A 22856-nucleotide genomic window follows, 5' to 3' on the forward strand; every position below is an offset into this window, starting at 1 on the left:
GTCTGCAGTATATATCATGATGTAAAAAAGCTTCAGTGAGTGCTGTCGATGGTAATGGTAATTCTGCAGAAGAATCAATCTGTCTTCCCTTTGAGTCCTAAGTCTTCACAATAGCATGCACCTTATTTTTTTGCTGTATCCATTTACCCTACTTCTGATTGTTCTCTAACTCTTTTCCTGTCTAGCTTTTCTAAGCATTATTGTTTTTATCAAGTGCATTAGTATTTCCCATAATATGTCCAGAATAACACAGCTTCATTTTAGTTTTCAGAGCTTGACTTGTTGAAGGGTCCATTTATTTATTCTCCTTGCCTTCCAGAATATTCTTTGAATTCTTTGCCAACACCAAAGTGCAAAAGCATCAGCACTTTCTCTGTTTCATTATTTCATGGTCCAGCTTTCACATCCATATCAAGTGAAGAAAAAAAACATAACCTAGACAATTCTGATAAAGCAGCAGCATGGCCCGCAGCTCCTTTCTAAAGCACAGCAAAATACACTGTAAATCTGCAATATTCTCCACTGTTTTTTCTACTATAATGTTTTTCCACTTTTCTACTCTTCACTTTTTCTACTCTTCAGATCAAACCAAATAGCTTCAGCCTCCCGTTCAAAGCACCCTTGCTGATAACCTACTACCTACTAAACTAAATTGTAAACAATGAAAAATTATATGTGATTTTTCATATCTTGCCTTTTTTTTGTATTTTTTAGTTCTGGCCTTGTTACAGTGTATAAAAAAGAAAGCCTCTGACAATATCTCCTTAGACAAGCACAAAATAGGTAACACAAAAGCATTAAATGCAGGTAATAAAAGCTTTTGTTTTAATACCTGCACTTCTGCACTGTCCCTGTCCAGATGTTTCTTCTCTTCCTCGTTGAATGATGGACATTCTCTTTCAACCAACTTCCTCTGGGCAGTGGCTGTCATTGACCTGACCCCTGGATGTGTGTCAAATCGCCCATGCAGTAAACGACACTCACATTATGTGACAGTGGTTCAGTGCAGGAAAGCTGCTATCCAAGGATAAGAGAAATGATGTTATCAAAAATGTATGATTGGGTGCCGGAGTATATACCAAACATTGGAGATGGCTTTTTAGCGTGTCTCATTTTTGGGAATTTAAAGAAGAACTAAAGTCCCACTTTGCAAAATAAAAGACCAGGTGGGGATTTTTGGAGAAAGGGACAGGTAATGTCCTTTCTGCAGTGCACCAGGGAACTGTCAAAATCCTGATTTTCCTTGTGCGTGCCTGGTATAAGTAAATTACTACACACCTTGCAATAGAACAGGGATATGCTAGTCACCCCAATTTAATTCTGCTTTAATCGACTTTATGTCCTAGTGATACACTTTCATTTTCATCAGTGAAACTGGGTGATCCAGCAAACCTGGAATTGATTTTTAAAAGTAATTTGCTGTTTGCTAGCAAATGTTTTGAATCCTGGAGCAGATCCATTGCCGGTTTGCTGGATCGCCCAGCTTAACTGATGAACAAGTATCCTGTCCAGTCTTGGAGAGCTTTAATAAATTATGCCCAATGTGAGGAGAGATTACTGCAGTCAGAACTTAGCAGCAACAATGTATGTCTGACAGAAGCATCACTGTACCTTATAGGGATCAGATGTTTTTAGAGGATTTTTATAAACATGTTCTTTATGACTCGTAAAACTGACCAGTATAAAAAAAAAAGTCCACCTCATGATCTTTAATATGGTGATCACATTTTATTAATGCAAATGGTCTCATTCCAGCTCATCCAATATTAACAGGCCTATTTAGTAATTCAAGATGCTATCCTGGCATTTATAACACAATAGAAATTCTCACACTAAAATCAATACATACTCCCCCATAAAAATGTGTTTATTAGTTTAAAAATAGAAATCCAATTTTGCGTACAGTATGTTTATGTTCTGTTTGCTGAGAAAATACTATTTAAAAAATTATGCTTTTTATTTATTGGTGTAAGAAGTGTCATCCTTTTATGCCTAAAGTCTTTGTAAACCCGAAATGAAATACATTGAGTTTACTAAAGCACTGCGTATCATGAACTGTTGCATTTTCCTAATTAATCCTATCATTATTCCTAACTAAAATACTTTTTTGCACTTTTTTAAAATCCCTTATTGCATCACAGTGCTACACGTATTATACAGACTTTGCAACTCTGCAGATTTTAAAAATATTGACTTCATATTTAGTTTCCATGAAAGATAATAGGTTTTCAGAAACCGGACCTACTTCCTTAAAAAGCTGATAGACTTCACATTTGCGGTGAGGTTCCACTACCCTACGTCAGGAAGCACTGCTTCACAGGGAGACGCTTCATGTAGCATCTCACTGCCGCAGCCTCATAAGGAATGAATAGCTGTCAAATGTGCAGACGCTGGTCCCTTAAGAACAAGCACTGTCGTAAGGGTGTTCGAGCGGCTGGCAAGCTGCGTAATGTAGTGGTAGGTATGCACCTGCCTTAGTGTGAATTCCCAAAGACCATTGATATAATAATATTTCAGTTTCAGTTGTTTCTAAATAGGGTTTAGCATATAGTGGAATACCTGCAGAAATGGGAAATTGCCGGAGGATAATCATTGTGGAACAAAATGGGGTGAGGTTTCCTTAAAGATGTACATTTTTATTATATTTTTGTTTTATTAATAAAGTGATATCCCCTAAATTTTAACTAGACTCCTAAATGACAGATTCTATGTAGTAAGGAAAAGGGAAAAAAGGGAGCACCCAGTGATGCTACAAAGGAAATAACTATACAGCCAAGAAAACCCAGATCCACTGTTGAGAAGTCTTAAATCTTAAAAGCCAATAGCTTTGACCTGGTGTTTCATATAATCTTCCAGGGTCTCCCACCTTGATGCTCCAAAACAAGATCAGATCAATCTCTAGCGAACACATAAAAAGCTCTGATACATGGGGCATGACCCTGGAAATGCCTCAGCTGCTTACACACCAGTTTCTTGTCTGATGTTTGGTGCTATGAGGGACATTGTGTGGAGAGACTAGACATTTACTCCTAAACAAGTAGCAGCAGTCATTAAGTGATTGTGCTATTATTGAATTAACTTCTTATAAAGAACTTTTGTAAGTAGAATTTTATTAATTTATTTTTGTTTTGCAATAAAAGTGCAGAAAATTCAGAGTAATTGGCCAAACTTAATGCATGCATCACAGGATTCCCTGTGTTATTTCCACACCAGAGGGAATCAGTCATTTGGAGATGGCAGTGTGACTGATTAATGAAGTTGAGTCATTAGGACTGTGGGGGGATTTAAATTGCTGGACAACATGATCGTGAAAATGAGAATTTCAGCAAAAATCAGTACGTTTTTTTGTCTAGTAAAGCAAGAAAAAAAAATTATTATACTATAAATATTAACCAAAAAATCACCCCAAAACCTTCAAATGTATATATGCAAAAATGTTTTCACAAGGTTATGACAACCAATACGTAACTTCTATGCTAAAAAACTGCAAAGCACAGACAAAATACAATCCTTCTCCTTACTGTCCCTTTTCAATATGATGTGAATTGAGCTAAATTAAACAATAGACGTCAGCAATTAGCAATAGCTTGGAGACTATTAGGAGACACTGTCCTTAATTTCCTTTAAAGCTACACACAGAATTATGGAAAAACACTCTTAAGTTGTCATACCTAGGGGTGAAAATAGGCGGCATGGTGGGTACAGTGACTAGCAATCTTGCTGTAAATGCAAAGTCCTGGGTTCTAATCTTAGTTAGGCCAGGACTCTATCTGCAAAAGTTTGTATGTTCTCCCCATGTTTGCATCGGTTTCCTCCAGGCACTCCAGTTTCCTCCAAAGTTCTAAAAACATGCTGATAGGTTAACTGGCTACCTTCAAAAAGAGACAGACTGATAGAAGTATGCTAGATGTGTTTCTATTAAATTGGCCCCATTAGCAGAATTAAAGGCCCTTTTTTCTATATGCATAATAAAGAAGTATACTTTCTGCCGCTTTAATGAAAAATAAAAATTAATTACTAATAAAAATTGTAAATTACAAGAAGCAGAGGATGGTAGTCCCACCCTTGTTTACAAAGGGCTATAAAAGGTGGAGATCTCAGTCACACAAGGGGGTGATAAGAAATATGTTTGTTTGCCCCTAGAAATTTACTAATTTAGGGAATTCATATTATTTTATTGCCTAGCCTGTAAATATGTAATTATCAAGAGGACAGGAAAAGGGCAGGCTATTTAGTAATTTAAATTCAAACAAATACATTTATTTATTAAAACAAAAAAGTTAATCCTAGGCTAAACATAGGTCAACTATGCTTATGCCCTAACTTGACATAGTTATCCTAAACTTGCTTGGTAAGTATTGGACCCATGTTTAAAGTAGCACATTGGATCCTATAAGCAAATTGCTATTGGGTCTCTAAACTTGACGCATTTTGCTCAAAGAGCTTCCTCAGGGGATTCCTTGAGACTGCAATTGCTGACCAAGGGTTAGTGAGATGATCATTGAATGTTGAGGTACACGAAGGAAAACAAGGTGTACTAAAAAAAAAATTTGTCTTATACAGGATAGTATAATATTTTTGGTTGGCCACTGCTCTTCTATTCTTTTTAGTTAATTAGATTAGAGACCCAATAAAAATTTGCCTAAAGGATCCAATATGCTACTTTAAACATGGGTCTAATACTTACCAAGCAAGTTTAGGATAACTGTATCTAGTTAGGGCATAAGCATAGTTGACCTATGTTTAGCCTAGGATTAACTTTTTTGTTTTAATAAATAAATGTATTTGTTTGAATTTAAATTGCTGAATAGCCTTCCTTTCACGCAAGGGGGTGTCCTTTTTTCTTTTTATGGAAATCCCAAGAAATATTCCTTTTTCCTATCTTGGATATTTTTCTCCTGAGAACTGAGTTGCTTTGGAAACTTTCTTTTTAACTGTTTAACTGGGTGAAAGCTTTTAGATGGAAAAAGGGAACTGGCAACCTTTTTAATTTGTAGTTTATAGACAGGGCAAGTGGGTTAAAATTATACGGGTTGGAAGTTTATAAAAACAAGTCATAAAAGCCAAGTTGCTTTACAGTTGGCAAGTTACTGCTCTGAAAGAAAAAAAAATTTATAGTGTTTAGTAGTTACAGCGATCATAAGTTAAAAGCCAATCTTAACACCTGGTTGTGCCAACGCCAATGAAATAGAAAAAAAAAGTTATTGCTGGATCATGCCTTCATCTTGTGTTCTAGGGCTGATGGGAGATGAGGCACTAAATTATTCCAATCTCACACTGAGCACAGGTTTAGGAATACTTAGTGCTGGCAGGCGACTGATTGAAAATATTTTCCTTTGAGATCCGGTGTTCCCAATATAGCTGTGCTAATTAGTTCAATAAATGTTAGCTCCTACTCCTTCTATGGTTCAATAGATTTTATATGAGATCATTTCATGTAGCATTGTGTTTTAAATAGTAATCTTCTTATTATTTTAATTAATTAGGGAGTTTGTTTTAGCCACCTTTATTAAAGCCCCCCTTTACATTGTACCGTTACATTGGGGTGTTTTGCACCTTACTTTGTGTTGCATTAGGAAGCCTAATCATTTAGTATGGCCACCTAATGTATGTTTTCATGCAGGTCCATCAGCACCTGGTGTACGGGGAGTGGGCGTGCCAATAAAATTGAATATTGTGTGGTATATGAAGTTCTTTTTTACATCAGTACTCATAGAGCACACTGTAAATTCCAAGCAAATTTAGATCATAAGACATAAACAATTTCTTTATTTAATAATAGTGATTAAAAATGTATTTTTTTATATGAATGGGACCTGAAACAACTGATTTTCAGATGAGTTCTAAATATAGATAAAGAAAGCCGAGTTAAAATATATATTATTACATAGAACAGCTTCAGCTCTTGTATGTTTGTGGGCTTACTCGCGTGAGCTGCTCACTTTAAGTCTTCTCCCAACATTTCAGTTGGATTAAGGTCAGGACTTTGACTTGCCGTTACAGAAATGTAACTTTATTCTTCTTTAATCATTTTTTGGTAGAATACCTTGTGTGTGTGGGATCATTGTTTTGCTGCATGATCCACTGGCTCTTGAGATTCAGTTTACGGACAGAAGTCTTGACATTTAGACATGCTGGTAAAGTTTAGGATGTATTTGTTTTCTCAATGATGTTAAGCTGCCCAGGCCCAGGTACAGCAAAACAGGCACAAAACAGAACACTCCCACTGCCATGTTTCCCAGATGTGATAAAGTTCCTATGCTAAAATGCAGTGTTTTTTCTCAATCTACATTTGACTTGATAATAGCTCATTGCAATCCAGTATACAGCAGAGACCTTCCTATACCATACCTTAGAAGCTACACAAGGAGTCAGTCAGCTGTGTTGTAGTATAGGAACAATAAATAAAAGAGTAAAGGGATAGAGAGATGAGCACATTGGTCTAATCCTTCTTTTACGGTCAAGTCACAAACCAAAAGTTGGGACAGGACCTGTTAGCATTATATAACAGAGGCAGGAAAAATTAGGTCTCTTGTCCTGCTAGACGGGGTGGAGTTGCAGACAAAAAACCCAACTAACCCCAACTAATATACATGAAGAAAAGAAGATTATAATGTTTTTTTTACAACACAGATTTTGAAGAGTAACATAGCTACCAGACACAATATTAAAGCAAGTTTCTGAGTGAGGTCTAAAATATTTAATACATCATGGCACACTCTAAATTATTAAAAGAAAATATCTGTAGCTAATAAAAAGACTTGTCAATGATGGGTAAGTTGCCAAACCTATAATTGGAAGGTTCTGACTCTGTAAGTAGAATAATAAATAAAACCCTATTACAAAAATGTAAAAAAATAGTTTCTAATAATTCAATTATGGACTAAGCACTAAAAAATATTTGACATAACAAAGATCAAATTTTATTGCATTGTAGAGCCCAGATACAGTGTTTTTTTTTGGTAAGCATTAAAAATATAAGCAATCTGAGAGGTTATTAGCAGTTGGCACAGCAATGCCACTGCTGCTAAACTAGTTGTTTCCAAATAGCTGTTGTTTACCAAAAAATTATATTTCTGTAATAAAACACAGCTTTAAATTTTAACTGTTGTAAATTGAAAAAATTGAAAATAAGGCATAATTGAACATTATTATTACATATGTCTGGTCTAGGCAGCTAATGGTTTTCATATTGTTTAAATTTCATGGATTAAAAGAGACCATTGTGACTGTTTGGAGTAATTATAAGCTAAAATCTCTGGTGTTTAAATCATTAAATGGTTTTACAGAATCCTAAATCATAAAGGAACACAAATGTTACTAGAGACTATTCTTTTTTTTCTGTCAGCTTAACAAAAGAAAAATCTAAAAGAACAAAAATTACAAAAAACAAAAAAGTTCAATCGATCTTGAAAGTGAAAAAAATACATGTTTATTGTGTTTATTAATACTGGGCTGTCTTTTATTTTTGCATAATAGGCAGGTCAGTATTGTAGAAAGGAACAGGCAATGTCCCTTCTGCAGTAATCCCTCCTACCTATCTGATCGATCCGGGTATCTGGCAAAAAGCTGAGCTGTGCATGCGTAACATCAGCTTTGGTTTACAGAATGCTTGTCAATTTCAGCTTCCCCAGCACATGTGGGAATTATTTAACTTATTCCCTGGAAATATGTCATCCCAGCCCATCCAGTCTAGATGGCCAAAAATTGTCTACAGGAGGAGATGAAATAAGGTGCAACTATGCACCTTGCCGGGGAAGAGGGACAAGTGGATAAAATGGGTTTAGTTATGCTTTAAGATAGCATAACTAAAAAAAAACTGTTCAAGATAATGACTTAGGTTGACCTATAAAGCTACTGTATGCTAACTGTAAAAGATTTATTTAGTGGCAATATTGTGAAAGGCTAAAAGAATTCAACTAGATATAGTTACCTCAGCACATAGGGTAGGATTCCAGTACAAAATCTCTGGACGGTATAGTTATTTTTCCTACAAATGAAAAACCTTGTGAAGGAAATAAGCATTTGTTATAGTAGAAAAAAAGGTCATCTGTTCTGGGCAGACAGATAAGAAGAGCAGAGTTGTTAACTGGTTACCATATGTCAATCTTCTGAATTCAGGGATTAGGGTAGGCTTGAAAAGTCCAAGAACATTTTCAGGATCTGTTAGAAATATCTGGCAGAGATTTTCCTGCAAAAAGTAATTTTAACATTTTTAATCAGATCAAGTGTTTGTCATACCATCCTTTATTGTAGATCAAACAGCAATAGTGATGTTTTTACTGTTCTGGATCAAAAATAAAGCATTTGTAACAAAACTGTAATGTTTGATACAGGTTTTTAGGCTTCAGTACTTGGAAGCAATATCTTGACATCTCAGTCAGCTTTGAGACTCTATGGGTGAACCTGGATGAGCCATCACAACTTCTACAACTTTTACAAATAAAACTGTCACATCTTAATACTCCTACCAGGGATGCACAGTAAAATCTGAACAAGTAAGTCTGAATAGGCCATGTTCAGTATCTTGGATGTTAAAACAGCCTAAGAGTAATAGGCAGCACGGTGGTTCAGGGGTTAGCACTCCAGCCTTTGCAGCGCTAGGTCCCAGGTTCGATCCCCAGCCAGGACATTATCTGCATGGAGTTTGCAGGTTCTCCCCGTGTCTGCGTGGGTTTCCTCCGGGTACTCCGGTTTCCTTCCACATCCCAAAAACATGCAGTGGCTTCTCCCTAACAATTGACCTTAGACTACATTAATCGCATATGACTATGGTAGGGACATTAGATTGTGAGCTCCTTTGAGGGACAGTTAGTGACACGACTATGGACTTTGTACAGCGCTGCGTACAAAGACACGAAACTCGAGCCTATTGTCTAGAAACTTCTAGACAATAGGCTCGAGATAAAGATGGGGCACTACTTAGGCTTTGATAAACAGTACACACTGACTAATAAAGTTGGAAGTATAGTAAGCAGGTTATATTTGGCACAGAATTAACCTGATTACTGCCTTCCTTAAGGTCTAAGGATAGGCATGCTTTTTACTGATAAGCACAAGCAAAACTCAGGAGTCTAAACTTTTTTCTCTTCCACCTGAATCCTAAATAACCAAAATTACCAATTCCAAAACATTCCACAATTTACATTTTTGTAAGTAAGAATTTTCAAATACCTTTTCTAATTTGTCCAATTACAGTGCCCAGTGCAGGAGCTGTCACTCACTTCATGAAAAGCCAGAAATCCTAGGAGGCTCTTAAGTCGGGTTTCAAATTGAAACACTATCCCAACATTGGGAATCGAAAAGCATTTCTGTAACATTTCACGTTTTCATGATTCTCTAAAATTAACCGGCTCTGTGAGGAGGAACTCTTCCAAATCCTAACCACTTCAGCCAAATGTCAAAGCTTTTGCAACACACTATACTAATGAACCATGGCGTTTGGAATACAAATGAGATATGCCTACAGGGACAGACAAATCAATGTAATAATTATGGCATATAGCCCCTTACTGAGCCTCTGTTACTTGTGATTGACTTCTGCGGCAGCAAAAGTATTTATCCCTTAACGCAGATTTCTTCTCACCTCCAAGGGTTTGTGTATAAAAGAATGAATACTCTCCCCTGAACAGGGGTTTCTGGTTGTCTTGCTTCAACTTCTGTGGTCTCTGAACATATGTTCTACCTTCAGTGAATATTTTCAGAGATCAGCGTTGCTCATAAAACTATTGGCTCTCTTCCGTCTTTACATAAAATCAAACATCAACACCACAACCTTCTTTTCATTTGTGTGTGATTTATCGCCAAAACGTTCAAACATGCACTCATTAAGTGCTTAATCTATTTGATTCAATAGCAATCAAATAGATTCAATGTTAAAAAAAACTAGTAAATTGGTAATGGCCCTAAATAATGTATGCCTGTATTGTTATGATGCACCTAATCAACAATACCCACGTGAAAAAACACCTGTGGTTACCCACCCAACAACAATGGTACAGTGGACCACCAGCATACAGTTTATTTCTTCGGGAATGATATTTAGCATCACTTCTAAAGCTACTTAGCTATATTCATAAATATCTCATACCTTTAAAAATCTACTTTTATTCTTGCCATTCTAAACTTTGGTTTAAACACGTTCTTTATATGAATGACAATGCTACAACCTACAACAATACTTTAGTCACCCTTTTCAATACTTTTAGTCAAATATACTTTTTGGAAATTGGCAGGATTTAGGCTCAGCTTAACTTTAAGAATATCAATCACCTTTACATTGTTCCTAGCCTTGTCCACTACTACTTATAATGATTACACCACTTTCACTTCTTTCACCGATGCCACTGAGTAGCTTGCAGGGCTTCAAGGAAGCACATAACAATCCAATCTACAGGTAGGACTTTGGTGACAAAATAACCAATTTTTACATCATTTCAGATGTGAAAGATTTAGGGCATATGAATAAATATCAGTGAACATTGTTGGGAGGCTTGAACTTTTAGATGATAGAAAAACCGTAAGCCTTTGGACAGAGCTTTATTTCAAACTACATTTGAGTATTTGTCCATAGGCTCTACTTTAAAGTGGGGGAAAATCCCAAACTTTGTTTATCCAACAAGGGGATTCACTTTACTTTGGAGTGGATTTATTCTGATTTTTGTCATCTTTGGCAAGAGATTACAGAAAGTAAATCCTCCCAATGAGACACTCAATGAGACAAAAAAATAAGCTTCAGCAGTTTAAAGACTTTCCTTAATCCGTCCACCACACTTTTGCCATGGTATGTTGACTGTTATGTATTTAGTAGGCAAACTGCAATTCCCGGTTTGTTAAAAATCTTTTTTTAATGGTCGGCATTTTGAGTAATGGGTGCTAATCAATGAGTCCTGGTCTTTTGCTGGTTTACAGGTTGTCTTCCTTTGGACCACTTTTGCCATTGCATACCTGGAACTCCCTACAAGAATTGCCATTTTGCAAATACTCTAAACCAGCAGTTGAAGCCACTTAGAAATGTGTTCTTTTTTCATGCATCAATCACATTCAATAACTGATCACTTGCAACCTAACATGTCCCTCCCTTGGCAGGTGTCATTGTAATAAAATGTCAGGCCATTTTTTATTATTTTGTCTGACCCTTGTATGATTTGTATAAAGCCTATAGTGCCAATATAGAAAATGCTGTGCCAAATTAACCAAATTAATGAAATTTCCATTTAAAAATTAATATACTGTATGTATTAAAAGCATTTTGGTACACCTCATAAAGGTTCAGAAAACGTAAGGTTACTGGCTCCATAGCATTGGTACTTAATAAGCCAGCCTCTGCACATTTCACACCTGGCAGCAGCGATTGGTACTGGTACTACTCACTGCTGCCTCCATTCATTCTCTATGGAGGTGCTATGGGTAGAAGCTACTTGTAGCATCTCGCCCTAGGCAGCAGTTCACTGGCATGAAGAAGCTTTAACCACACCGCAACCTCACTGCAAATCTGAATATAGCCTAACCGTTTCCTGCTAATATGAGGATACAACACATATAGAACTGTAAAAATTCCTAATAAAATATGTAAAATGTAAGAGAGTTAAAAAATAGTTACGCTAAAAAAAGAACGGAAGTATGCAGTTCACCACAAAGGTATAATAACCCTTAATTTTAAAATTTTTGCTTTATTATTATTTTAGCAGATGCCCCAGCTACAGCTAACCAGCGCAGATGTATTCAAATTGATAGATGCGTTAAAAATAACATATTTCTCATGTGAGCAGCTGCTAATTTCTGACTAATGTATCATAAAAATTATGGGCAGAATCTCTGCTAACATCTGTTGCAATCTTTGTTTTGTCTGTTCTAAAATATTTACATGAAAATATTTTCTCTAGAATGTGCACGTTTAACCAGCTTACTATGCAGACTGCTTACACCTCCTTTGGACCCCATATTTTTGTAACCCCCTCAATAACATTGGACCCATTGACCTAACGAGAAGCAGGCAATTATAGAAACTGTATCTGAGTTTCAACTGAGTTCAACATGCAAAAATGATCAAGGTTGGAAAATGTAACAGTTCTCCTGGATGCAATCAACTAAATTGAGCATGCTTGGAGTATGTTTTATAAAGTTACAGTGATTTCACTGTCCACCATTTTGAGTGTAGCCATTAGTAACATCTCATGCTAGTGATGTTCTGATGATGATTAAGTTGGAGAAATAATTTGATATTGGCAAGTTAATCAATCATGTTTCTTCATAAGGTGGACAGATATTCATGTGGGTTTAAAAATAATCAAGAGATAGAGCAAATAAATGATTTTGCATAAAGTTAGTCTAAAGCTGGTCATATATTTCTGCATTTAAAAAATAGTGGAAAAGCACAATGGCTTGTTTTTAAATAAATAAATTAGAATTTAAAAAATAATTATAATATATTAAAGACTGCATCTCTGTGTCTTTTGGGCCCAGCAATACACCGAGACAGAAGCTTGTACATTCCAACACCAAACATTAGCAAGGTAACATGTTTTCAGTACAGTAACATAGGAGGGCTAAATCAGCATGTGTTCCAACACCTTAAAAAGGGGACATTCTTTGGAGAACAATGACGTGATCATTTTTAGCCTCTAACATCATCTTTCACTCATCTGCAATGCTGTTTTCTCTGCTCTGGCAATTTACACTTTCAGCTACATAAATAAAAGGGTTGGGACATGTTACATACTTCCTGACACCAAGGGACTATGTGAGTAGGACATTTTGGCTGCCCTTCTTTCATACCTTTCATCCTGTTTAGGACAATCAACACTTGCTAAAAAAGCAATCCCTTTTTTGTATCATAGAGTGGGAAAGGGTTGCAGGTAGTAAAATGTGTACCCATAAAATATTGTCCAACCTCTGGATCCACAGTCATCCACTACCTGGTCAGGACACTGATTCATACTGACTCCCCTCAACCAGTGTTTCACCCTTTATTCCTATAAACCAGCCTTTCTGAACGTTTTTAACACAGGGAAATCTTTAAAATAACTTTTGGGTCTGGGAGAACCCCTTCAAATATTTTTATTATACCCAGTTCATGGTATATTAACCACTGGTGGTAAGTGAGAAGAATGCCTCTTACATTGTTGGCCAATGGGAAAATGTCACCCTTACAGATAGCCAAAAAGACCATTTGTGTCAGTGGTAGTTAGAGGCACAAATTCCCCATTGTTCAAATAACCCTTAGCAACCTCTGAAGGAATCCTAGGGTCTTGCAGTATTTGTATCATGTCATACCTTTATATCTTGATGGAACCTCTCCCCTTGTTGCAAATGGCTATGGAGAAAGTGTACCTTTTTAAAGTTTAAAAGCAAGTTTTGTACCAGTTCTTCATAATTTTGTGCTTTATGGTTACCGAAGAAGTTCTTGACAACCATGACATAGCTGTGCCAGGCAGAAGCTTCAGTATCAGTCATGTAACTTGTGAAATTTGAATCATTTATCAGTTTCCGAATCTGGGTCCATCAAAGATTCCTGCTTTTAATCTTTCAGTACTCAATCCAGGGAAGAATCTACAAATGTATTTGAAGCAATCACCGTCTTTGTTCAGAGCTCTAACAAATTGCTTCATTAATCCCAACTTTATTTGTAATGGAGGGAGAATGATTTTTTCTTTGTCAACCATTGGCTCATTAATGATGTTCGATGCACCTTTTTTCATGTTTTCCCTTGAAGACAATGTCACTTTTTTTCAAGTAATCCTGCTTTGCTTTACTATCCCACATGCAGATGAAACATGGGTACTTTGTGTATCCACTTTGCTGTCCAAGTAGCATTTTTAAATCAACACATATGAACCATTGGTGTTCATGATAGCAAAGCTTTTGTTAAACCATTTTGATATTTTCCTTTAAGTTTTGTTGTGTGACCAATTGAAATTGGTGCACAGCAGTTGCCATTATGCAAAAAAACAGATTTCAAACTTCGAGTGGAACTGTCTATGAATAGCCGCCAGTCTTCTGCTGATACTCCCATATGGACTAGTAGTCCAGGGATGTTACAACAGTACACAAATTCTCTATCTTCACTGAAGTATGGTAGGAGTGTCACCTCTCTTGTCCTGTAAACCGGTTTATTAACTTCCGGTCTCAGACAGTTCTTTTCTTTTAGCCTGGATGCTAAAAGTTACAGACTTAAGTTGCGTATTAAATCATTAAGCTCTTTTTTGGAGAACTGCGGGTTTGATGATTCCTTCATATTCAATTCCACTGCTAACTCCTGGATTACACTCCAAACCGTGTATATCCTCCATGTCGAATACAGGGATATCAGGGAGTGTACTGAACACTGGTATGGGAACATCAGCACCATGCGGCACAGGTCGTTTTGCTTGTTCCAAATTAGGGTACTCCCACTTGTTTTTCTTGTAACGATTGAAACCTTTAACATTCACAACACAAAAATAACAATCAATATGATGATTTTTGGGATCTCGCCATGCCATAGGTACACCAAATTTCAAACTTTTCAGTTTTCCAATTTTTCCACTGACCTATACAATCTACACAAGTTTTGCATACCATATGGGGAGCCCAATCCTTATCTTGGTCCCCCAGTTTAATACCAAAATATGCACGATATGGTTGTTTCACAAAATCTGTAAGTTTTCTTCTCTGCTTTTGCTGGGAATATGCACCACAAATGTAGCAAAATACATTAGGGTCATTTAAACAACTTCTTGAAGAACTCATATTTCTGTAAAAAGGAAAATGTATGAATAAAAAGAAGGCAAATGAAAGTTTCATGAAAATAATGCTACATTTAAAATATAAAATGCAAAACATCGGTGTAAATATAGATTGATAATAATATGCTGTGTTATCATTTGTTGTTGGTAAAATTGTCTATTCCGATTTCTGTATCACAAGAACTAGAGCCAATTAAATGAAATTGATGTAATTTCTAGATTCAGCAGACCTGAAATACACTAAATATATTAAAAAATCCTTGGCAAGTGAAATTTTTTTTTGTTGAGCTGTGTAATAATAACTGATGCCCCAAAAGTCATAGAAAACATGACAAAATTGTCAGATTTAAAAGGTTGCAAGGGTGCGGGAACTTCAGTAATTGATCTTCTTAAGTGAAAGTCGTAAAACGTAACTGTGAAGGTTAAAAAAAAAATATAACGGTGTATTGTCATAACATCCCATTTGTATTCTCTAGAGACTGAGAAGAAAACGTAACCAAATCATACTAAATTTATGTCTTGATGTTTCTAAGAATACCATCTGCTTAATAATTCTATTTAATTATTCTTTTGATGTGCTTTTGATTTAAATGCCAGTACAAGCCAGGCATAAGCACATACTGCTCAATAAATTTTTGGAGGTGTGTTGCCAGTAATTACTCATTTGATAAATATGAATAAGTGGAGCTTTTATGTGTGGATTTACTTGTTTGGCATATAAATGGGGATGTATCAATTCAGTACTTTACAGCCATAAAACAAAGAGATTTCACATTCTGGAAGTGTAAGAATTGTAGATGAAGTTGTAAACAGATCTAGCAGAAGTAGAAAACCAGTAACAACATAGCGTTCATTCTACCAAAACCACGTTTTGTAATGTGGTGAGTTAGGTGGAGTTTTGGGCTCCTGAATTCAATTTATCCCATTTTTATGTTCTACCTCCTACAGTTCAGATACATAGGGCAATAATTGTTTAAAGTTCTCCAAGGCTGAAGAGGATAAACTTTTATCAATGATGCTGGGTAATCCAGTAAACCTGGAATGGATCTGGTCCAGGATTGAAAACATGTGCTAACATTTAGCAAATGACTTTTAGGAAATTCATTCCAGGTTTGCTGGATCACCCAGGATTAGTGATGAAAGTGTATTCTCTCCAGTCTTGGAAAGTCATGGAATGGAAAGAGCATTGGATTTAAAGTGGATTTGCTGACGTATTTGTTTTATGTGTATGTATATCAAAGCATATTCTAAGAAGAGGTGCTTGGTGTAATTTGTACAAAATGGTTTGAAGTACTGTTTTTTCCACTGTTTATGTAATTTATATGGTGCTCTCTAGGTGGCTCGGTGGCTAGAACAGGTTTACTTCTCGGCCTGGGCGTTATCTGGTAGTTTTTTTTTCTCCCCGTGTTTTCCTGGGTTTCTTCCAGGCATTCCGGTCACCTTCCACATCCCAAAAAATGCAGTTAGGTAATTTTCTTTCCAGCAAAATTGGCCTTGGGCTGTGGTAATACCATATGACTATGGTAGGGATTTTGGATTGTTAGCTCTTTTGAGGGATGGTTAGTGATATGATTATGGACTTAGTAAAGCGCTAAATAAAATGTCAGCTCTATAAAATTACAAGTAAATAAATAAGAAGTAGTTAGGCTAGGTGGGCAGTAGTTGGGGCTTAGCATTTCTTATTGAGCTCACTACTTTTAACTGAAAAAACAGGAAAATCTACATTGACTCAAATATAAACTTAGGGCACAAAATGCTCACCGCTTAACAGTTAAAAGCATAATTAGCAAAATAAATTGAATGTGAATAAAAACATCCATGATATGTTATTTTTAAAATATTTAATAAAAGGGTGAAAATGAAAATCCTATCTTTTTTCTGCTTATCATTTTAACAGAATTTGCACTAGTATTTTGTGATTTTGAGCTGGATTATTATTATTAATGGATTATTTGCTCTTAAATGATACTTTGTGCATTTGTTGTTGTCCACTAGTAGATGTCACTGTATCCTCATATAAATTGTGCAACAAACTATAATGATATCTCAGATAGCAAGAGACACAAGCATAGCAAGTACACACCATCTAGTAGTGTGATCCAAGTATAAACCAGAGACCATTTTTAACTATGGTATTTTCAGTTTATACTCAAGAATATTTAATGTCAGCCGCTGACGGCTTTAGTACAGGTCCTATAGGTTCCATTTTAGTACACAATGCATGGATTGGCCTACTTGGTTAGCATTGGATTAAACTACAGGAAGCCAAAAAGCTGGCAAGGATTACCAGGTATTTGGAGTGTTTAAGGGAGACAACATATGGATTTTGAGGGACGAAGAAAAGTAGTTTAAATTAATAAAATTGCTGTAGGAGGAGAAAGCACGGCACATGCTAAGATTGGGGGTGATTGCATAGAGGGATGTCAGGATGGAGCATAGAACAAAGTAAGTTCCCAGCATTATTATATAACATATTGGATAAAGGATATAGTTTTAAGACATAATTCCTCTGTGTTTAGTATGTTACTGGCAATAGGATTAGAAATTAGCAACTATTGTGAACCTGATTATTTTATAGGTCTATTTAAATAGCTGGATGCATGAAACTATCCTAATGCTTATTTTAAGAGTGTTACACTGGAACAGGATAGAGCTCAGGTGAGATTTATATTTTCAGTTGATAATTGGTTCGAATGTGGTTGCAATTGGCAACAGCATATTACAGCGGTGATTTGAATATAATGAAATGAGTGATGGGTAGCTAATGCATGCATTCTGATCACTCATGTGCCATGGATTGTCCCCTTCTGATCACTGACTCACTTTTTTTTGGCTTCTACGGCCGGGTAACAGACTCCGTTAGGGCAGGGATCAGCAGCTTGCTTGTACTTTGAAGTTACTTTCAGTTTCACTCTGCACTGCAGCTAGCATCGAGGAGTCACACAGAGGCACACAGTATCAGGTATCGGAGGATGTCTTATTTGCGGGGGGTGCTTTATTTTAATTGTTTGAGCAAAAATCGGGGGGTGGCTTATTTGATGGGGATGCCTTATCATCGGGGAAACACGGTAGTTACCTTTCTAATAGCTTGGACAGTGGTGCAGATATAGCTATAAAATTCTGGAAACTATTATGGATAATTGTTGCTAACCCCCCAAGCATTCTAATTCTCTCCGTATTTCCTTGCAAAAAGTATCAAGATTTCTTTCTGTATTGGACTCAATACAGCTATTTTGTATTGAATCCAATACAAAATTATTTGAATTTCCCGCCGATTCTCCCGCCCGCACCAACGCATGCACCTGAGAACGTCCTGCTGGCTGAAGATCGATGTGGAAGGACGTGTCCCCAGCAGGACGCCGGGGGACGCCGACGGAGCAAGGTAAGTGGGTTTTTTAAAGTTTAAGGCAACCCCGAGTGTGACTCGGGATTACCACTTTTAGCAAGTTAAATCTACCTGGAATCACACTCGGGATTACTGCTAGGGGGGCTAAAGAACTTATTAAAATTAATAAAGCTTTTTTATCCTAGCCAATGATCTATATCAACTTGTTCATATGTTCCAGTAAAGAACTGACTCCTTGATTTATCTATCCTCCAATGGAGGAATTAAATGTGGAAACAGAAGTGAGTGACCTGCATGTGCTAATATTGATAAGTCACAACTGTATTAGACATTTTAAATTTTGAAAAAAAATGTTTTTGTAATTTTTAGGCTAATATGTTACTGAGGAAGCATGTTAAACTGTTAAAAGCCTATTTGTAACAACCACATATTGATTATTGGAGCATGTATATGTTTTTATATTTTTATTTGTTTAATAAACTTTTGTATTAACAAAAGATACATATTGCATTGTGAATGAAAATATGCCTGAAAAGTCCCATGGCAATTGACCCTGTTGTGTATAAAAAATGTTTGTTTGTTAGTTTAAGTTAAGGTTTACTTTCACTTTACAGTAATAGGACCATGTGACAACTATGTAAACATACCTTTGTAACATCTGAAGTTACTTTTTCTTGAGGAATACTATGGGCACCATGCTATAGGATTATATGATATCAATCAAACTAATATTTCTGAGCTATTTAGAGAATGATTATATTGCTGACTTTCATAATGTGCTTCTGCTTGTTGATTACTGTTACCACTTGTAATCAGAACGTATGTGTGAACATTCATAAAAGATTCCAGGCTTTCCCTCCAGGCCTTTGGCAGCCATATTGCCTTTGAAATACTCCAGATCTTCCATTTGTTTTTATTTTAACCAAAGCAAAAAGTATTATGCATAACTAACACATGCATAATGTTACATTGTGCTTGAAATTCTAAAAATACATTTTTCCCTTCCTTCCTCAGCTAATATTTTACTACGGGGCCTCTGATCACTGGTGCCCGGTCCAGTATTATAAAGACCTGAAGAAGGACTTTCCTGATGGAGACATCTGGCTATGCAGTAGAGGAATCAGACATGCCTTTGTCCTGGACTCTAGCAAAGAAGTAGCCTCCATTATCATAGACATGTTAGGAAAGGTATTGTAGGTAGATCTTATTAAAGAGGACCTGTGCTGAAGTAATAGACAGACTGTTGGGACTAATTATTTTATTTTCAATCACCATCATTACATACAATGCAGGACCAGTGGTCCTATTTTACAAGAGGGTACATGGAAGAATGTTTGTTTTCAACACACTGTTAAGAGCCGGGGCTTAGTTAGAAAAGACAAAGCTTCACATTAATAAAGTGAGGACTGTGCCTACCTTCCCTACTTGCATCCTTAACAGCATGTCTTTGTCTACATTACTGCAGATACACAATCAGTCACAGTTGGGTTTATGTAAGAATCTTAATATTTAGCCAATAAATATTTGGTAACAATATGATAATATTACACTCCCTCCCCCTTATTTACCAAGAATGATCACCTAAAAATGTTTCCCCTAATAGGAAAATGTTTGATTTCGAGTGACTTTGACTCTTTTTCTGAATGCTAAACTTTAGCCTAAAATAAAGAATTGAAAAACATAGCATTAGCTATACTTGCCTTTTCTCTGGGGTTATCCCCATTGGAAGCTTATCTTGGAGGTCCAGTTCCTTTCCCTCTGTAGGGCTGAACTATGGCCAATGTTGTTCAACCCACTTCAAGTGAGCTTAGGCAGTCATAGTCCCCCTTCTGTCTGGGTTTACAGGAGACTGATACATAATTTTCTGCTATGCTCTGCATCACAAATGACTGTCCACTGCTGCCAAAAGGAAAAAGAATATGCCAGGTCATTTGACCAGCCAGAAAAAGACCACTTTGGGATCTTTACTATTGATACAGCCCCACCAAAAGGTACACAAAAATCTGAGAACTATCGGAGCAGCACTGTGGTCCCAGGTTTGAATCTTGGCCAGGACACTATCTGCATTGACCTTAGATTGCATTACAGACATATGATTGTAATAATAATGGAGAAAATAAAATTGAACATAGACAGAAAATGTTTCATATTATTAATCGACAGATTCATATATAAACCCTTCGGTGACTAGTTCTCTTTAATATGAGAAATAAGTGTAGCAAAATTCCTGTTATTTTACATTAATTTTTCATGTCCATTTTTCTATTAATTTCTAGCTATTTTTAGTTTTTTCATCATCATCTTTCTAGGTTTATTTTTTTTTTAACTTTTTTTATTGATTCATCCTGTGTTTGTTATTTTGTTTTATGGCCTTGGCAACAAAAACAAACATATAAGCTAGTTAAATGAGTAATAACAATAGATGACATGAGCCTGTACTGCATTTTTAACAATAAAAAAGGTAAAGTCCTTCTTGGGAACAGACACCACCACAGCTTAAAATTCTTTTAGTAGCCAGAAAACCTTCCTTGGTGCTCCCCTCTGATTAAGCTTTAGCCTGCCATGCTCATTCACAGGTTTGCACGTGAATGTGCTTGCATCAGAACATGTATGTGAATGTACCCATTCTAGGGCCTGACTTTCATGACTTTGTGGTTAAGTCCTGCCAAATGGCATTGCACTGTATTAAACTGCTGCAGGAGCCAGCTAGGGCACTCCCATTAAGCAGGGAGTCAGCAGTTAAATGAACTTAGCCAATGAAATCAAGGAAATGTCAGGCTCCAGGTATATATATTTTTTTTTTTTTAAGATGAATTCGTTTGATTTTCCAATCAGTTGCCACTTGATTAGAACAACCAAAATATGGTGAACATGTGTACATAAACCTGCACCTCATTGCTGGGTAGGAGGTGAACCACTGAATAATGGAAGCTCATGGTCAGTTGATTGGGGATTATTTGTACACATGGTACAATTTGGTTGGTTTTATAATCTGTTTTTTAAATTTTGTTTTATAATCTGAATTACAAATGATCCTCTTCTGAATTCATTTCGTATTCAATAATTTTATCAGATTGGTTCAGATATGAAAAGTCATCCATGTCTACTAGGCCTTATGTCTGAACAGACATTCATGTTTAAAATGGAGTACAGGTTTTCTTTATTGTCTCACCACCAGCAGCCAATCAAAAGCTTGAAGGGATGAGCACTCATTTCATTTTCAACCTTGTGACCACTCAGCACCCCATGATTGTACTGTTCTCTCTTTTCTTCCTCTGTAGATGTGAGCCAGTAAGAACATACAAATATGAATAATGTCTGTGCCGTATTTATATGTAATTTACAATAATAGTATTATCAGTAATGCAATATAGCAATAAAATACATTTATTTATGAAATGTAAAATGGTCTGTCTTGTAAAGTGTGTTTATCATAAGGTTTAACCCAGTCTATGGTCTCATTGAGGTTTTCACATGTTAATGTCATTATAAAATGAACTTTCTATAATTTTAACTCTATTGCTTTCATTAGAAATATATTTGCCATGCAGGTACTTGTCAAAACACTTTCTGTTACAGAGTGACAACGCTCTAAATGTCTTCCAAATGTATTACTGTCACCCTGTCTCAGGCTTTACACACAGTGGCACTGATTTATGAAAGCTCTTCAAGGCTGGAGAGAATTCACTGTCATCAGTAAAGCTGGGTGATCCAGCAAACATGGAATGGATTGCTTCAAAGTTATTTGCTAGAAAATGTTTTGAATCCTGGACCGGATCCATTCCAGGTTTGCCGGATCTCCCAGCTTCACTGATGAAAATGTATCCTCTCTCGGCCTTGGGAAGCTTTCATAAATCAGGCCCATTAAGCAGGCATGGCCCACTTTTGTCACAGGAAATCCTCCCTTGATGATCACATGCAGACATTGATGAATTCTATGTATACACGAAGCAAAGGCATCAACTAATGAGTAATTAGTGACTAATTAATGGCTGCTTCTTTCATCTTAATGGTAGTCTGACATGGCGAGAAAAATGCAATTAAAAATTTGTGATTTTATGAGCAGTCTGTATTATTCATTTTAAAATAAAAGTTATTTTTAAGGGTTCTTCTGGGGTACAAATGTTGCACTGAAATTATAATCGCATGATCAGATTTCTCCTATGCAGCTCAATCTGTAGAGTCTTGATTAGACAGAGGAGGTTCCTGCTCAATAGATGAATTATTTTATACTTCTGTAATGCTTTTGTCAAGCTGTAATTCACTTTTATGTCTCTCCGGCAATGTAGATTACACAAAGACAGGGTTTTTATTGCAGTTTAGATATACTTCGAGTGAATTACAGCTCTTTCATTGCTAGTCTGAACACAGTTGACTTCCTGCCATTGAAATTTTGGCTGCACACTAGGACCAGAAGTGACACTCGGGAAATGTGTAAATTGTGTGCTGGGTGGAGAGTTTTGGGAAGGTGAATCTGACCCAAATGAAGAAAGAAAAACTGTTCAAAGCAGGAAAATAATGAAAATAGTTGCAGCAAGAATTCACTTATACCCAACAGAGGTGATTAACCCCAATATATTACTCTATAGATAAAGAGTTTGGGAAGAAAACAGCACATTGTCCTAGAAGAAGTGGTCGTGGAAGGTACCTAAAACGAAATTTTGTCTTCGTTATGTTTTCAAGCAGCAACAAAATGACAAAATTGGTGATTTATTGTATGTTTAAGCAAGACCTGTCCAGGTTAGATAAATATAAAATGAATCAGATTTTGGTTATTTGATTTT

General features: G+C 36.2%; 1 protein-coding gene across 1 annotated transcript in view; it reads left to right on the forward strand.

Moving 5' to 3' along the window:
- The window catches only part of LDAH (lipid droplet associated hydrolase), a gene marked incomplete in the record, with an annotated part of 112858 nt that extends 90721 nt beyond the window's left edge, over positions 1–22137 (forward strand). The window contains 1 exon segment of the mRNA XM_072407487.1: positions 19087–22137. Coding sequence (XP_072263588.1) covers positions 19087–19269 — 183 coding nt within the window.
- Between the last annotated feature and the right edge of the window lie 719 nt (positions 22138–22856).

This window comes from Pyxicephalus adspersus, chromosome 4, assembly GCF_032062135.1.
Source record: "Pyxicephalus adspersus chromosome 4, UCB_Pads_2.0, whole genome shotgun sequence".
NCBI classification, from domain to species: Eukaryota; Metazoa; Chordata; class Amphibia; order Anura; family Pyxicephalidae; genus Pyxicephalus; species Pyxicephalus adspersus.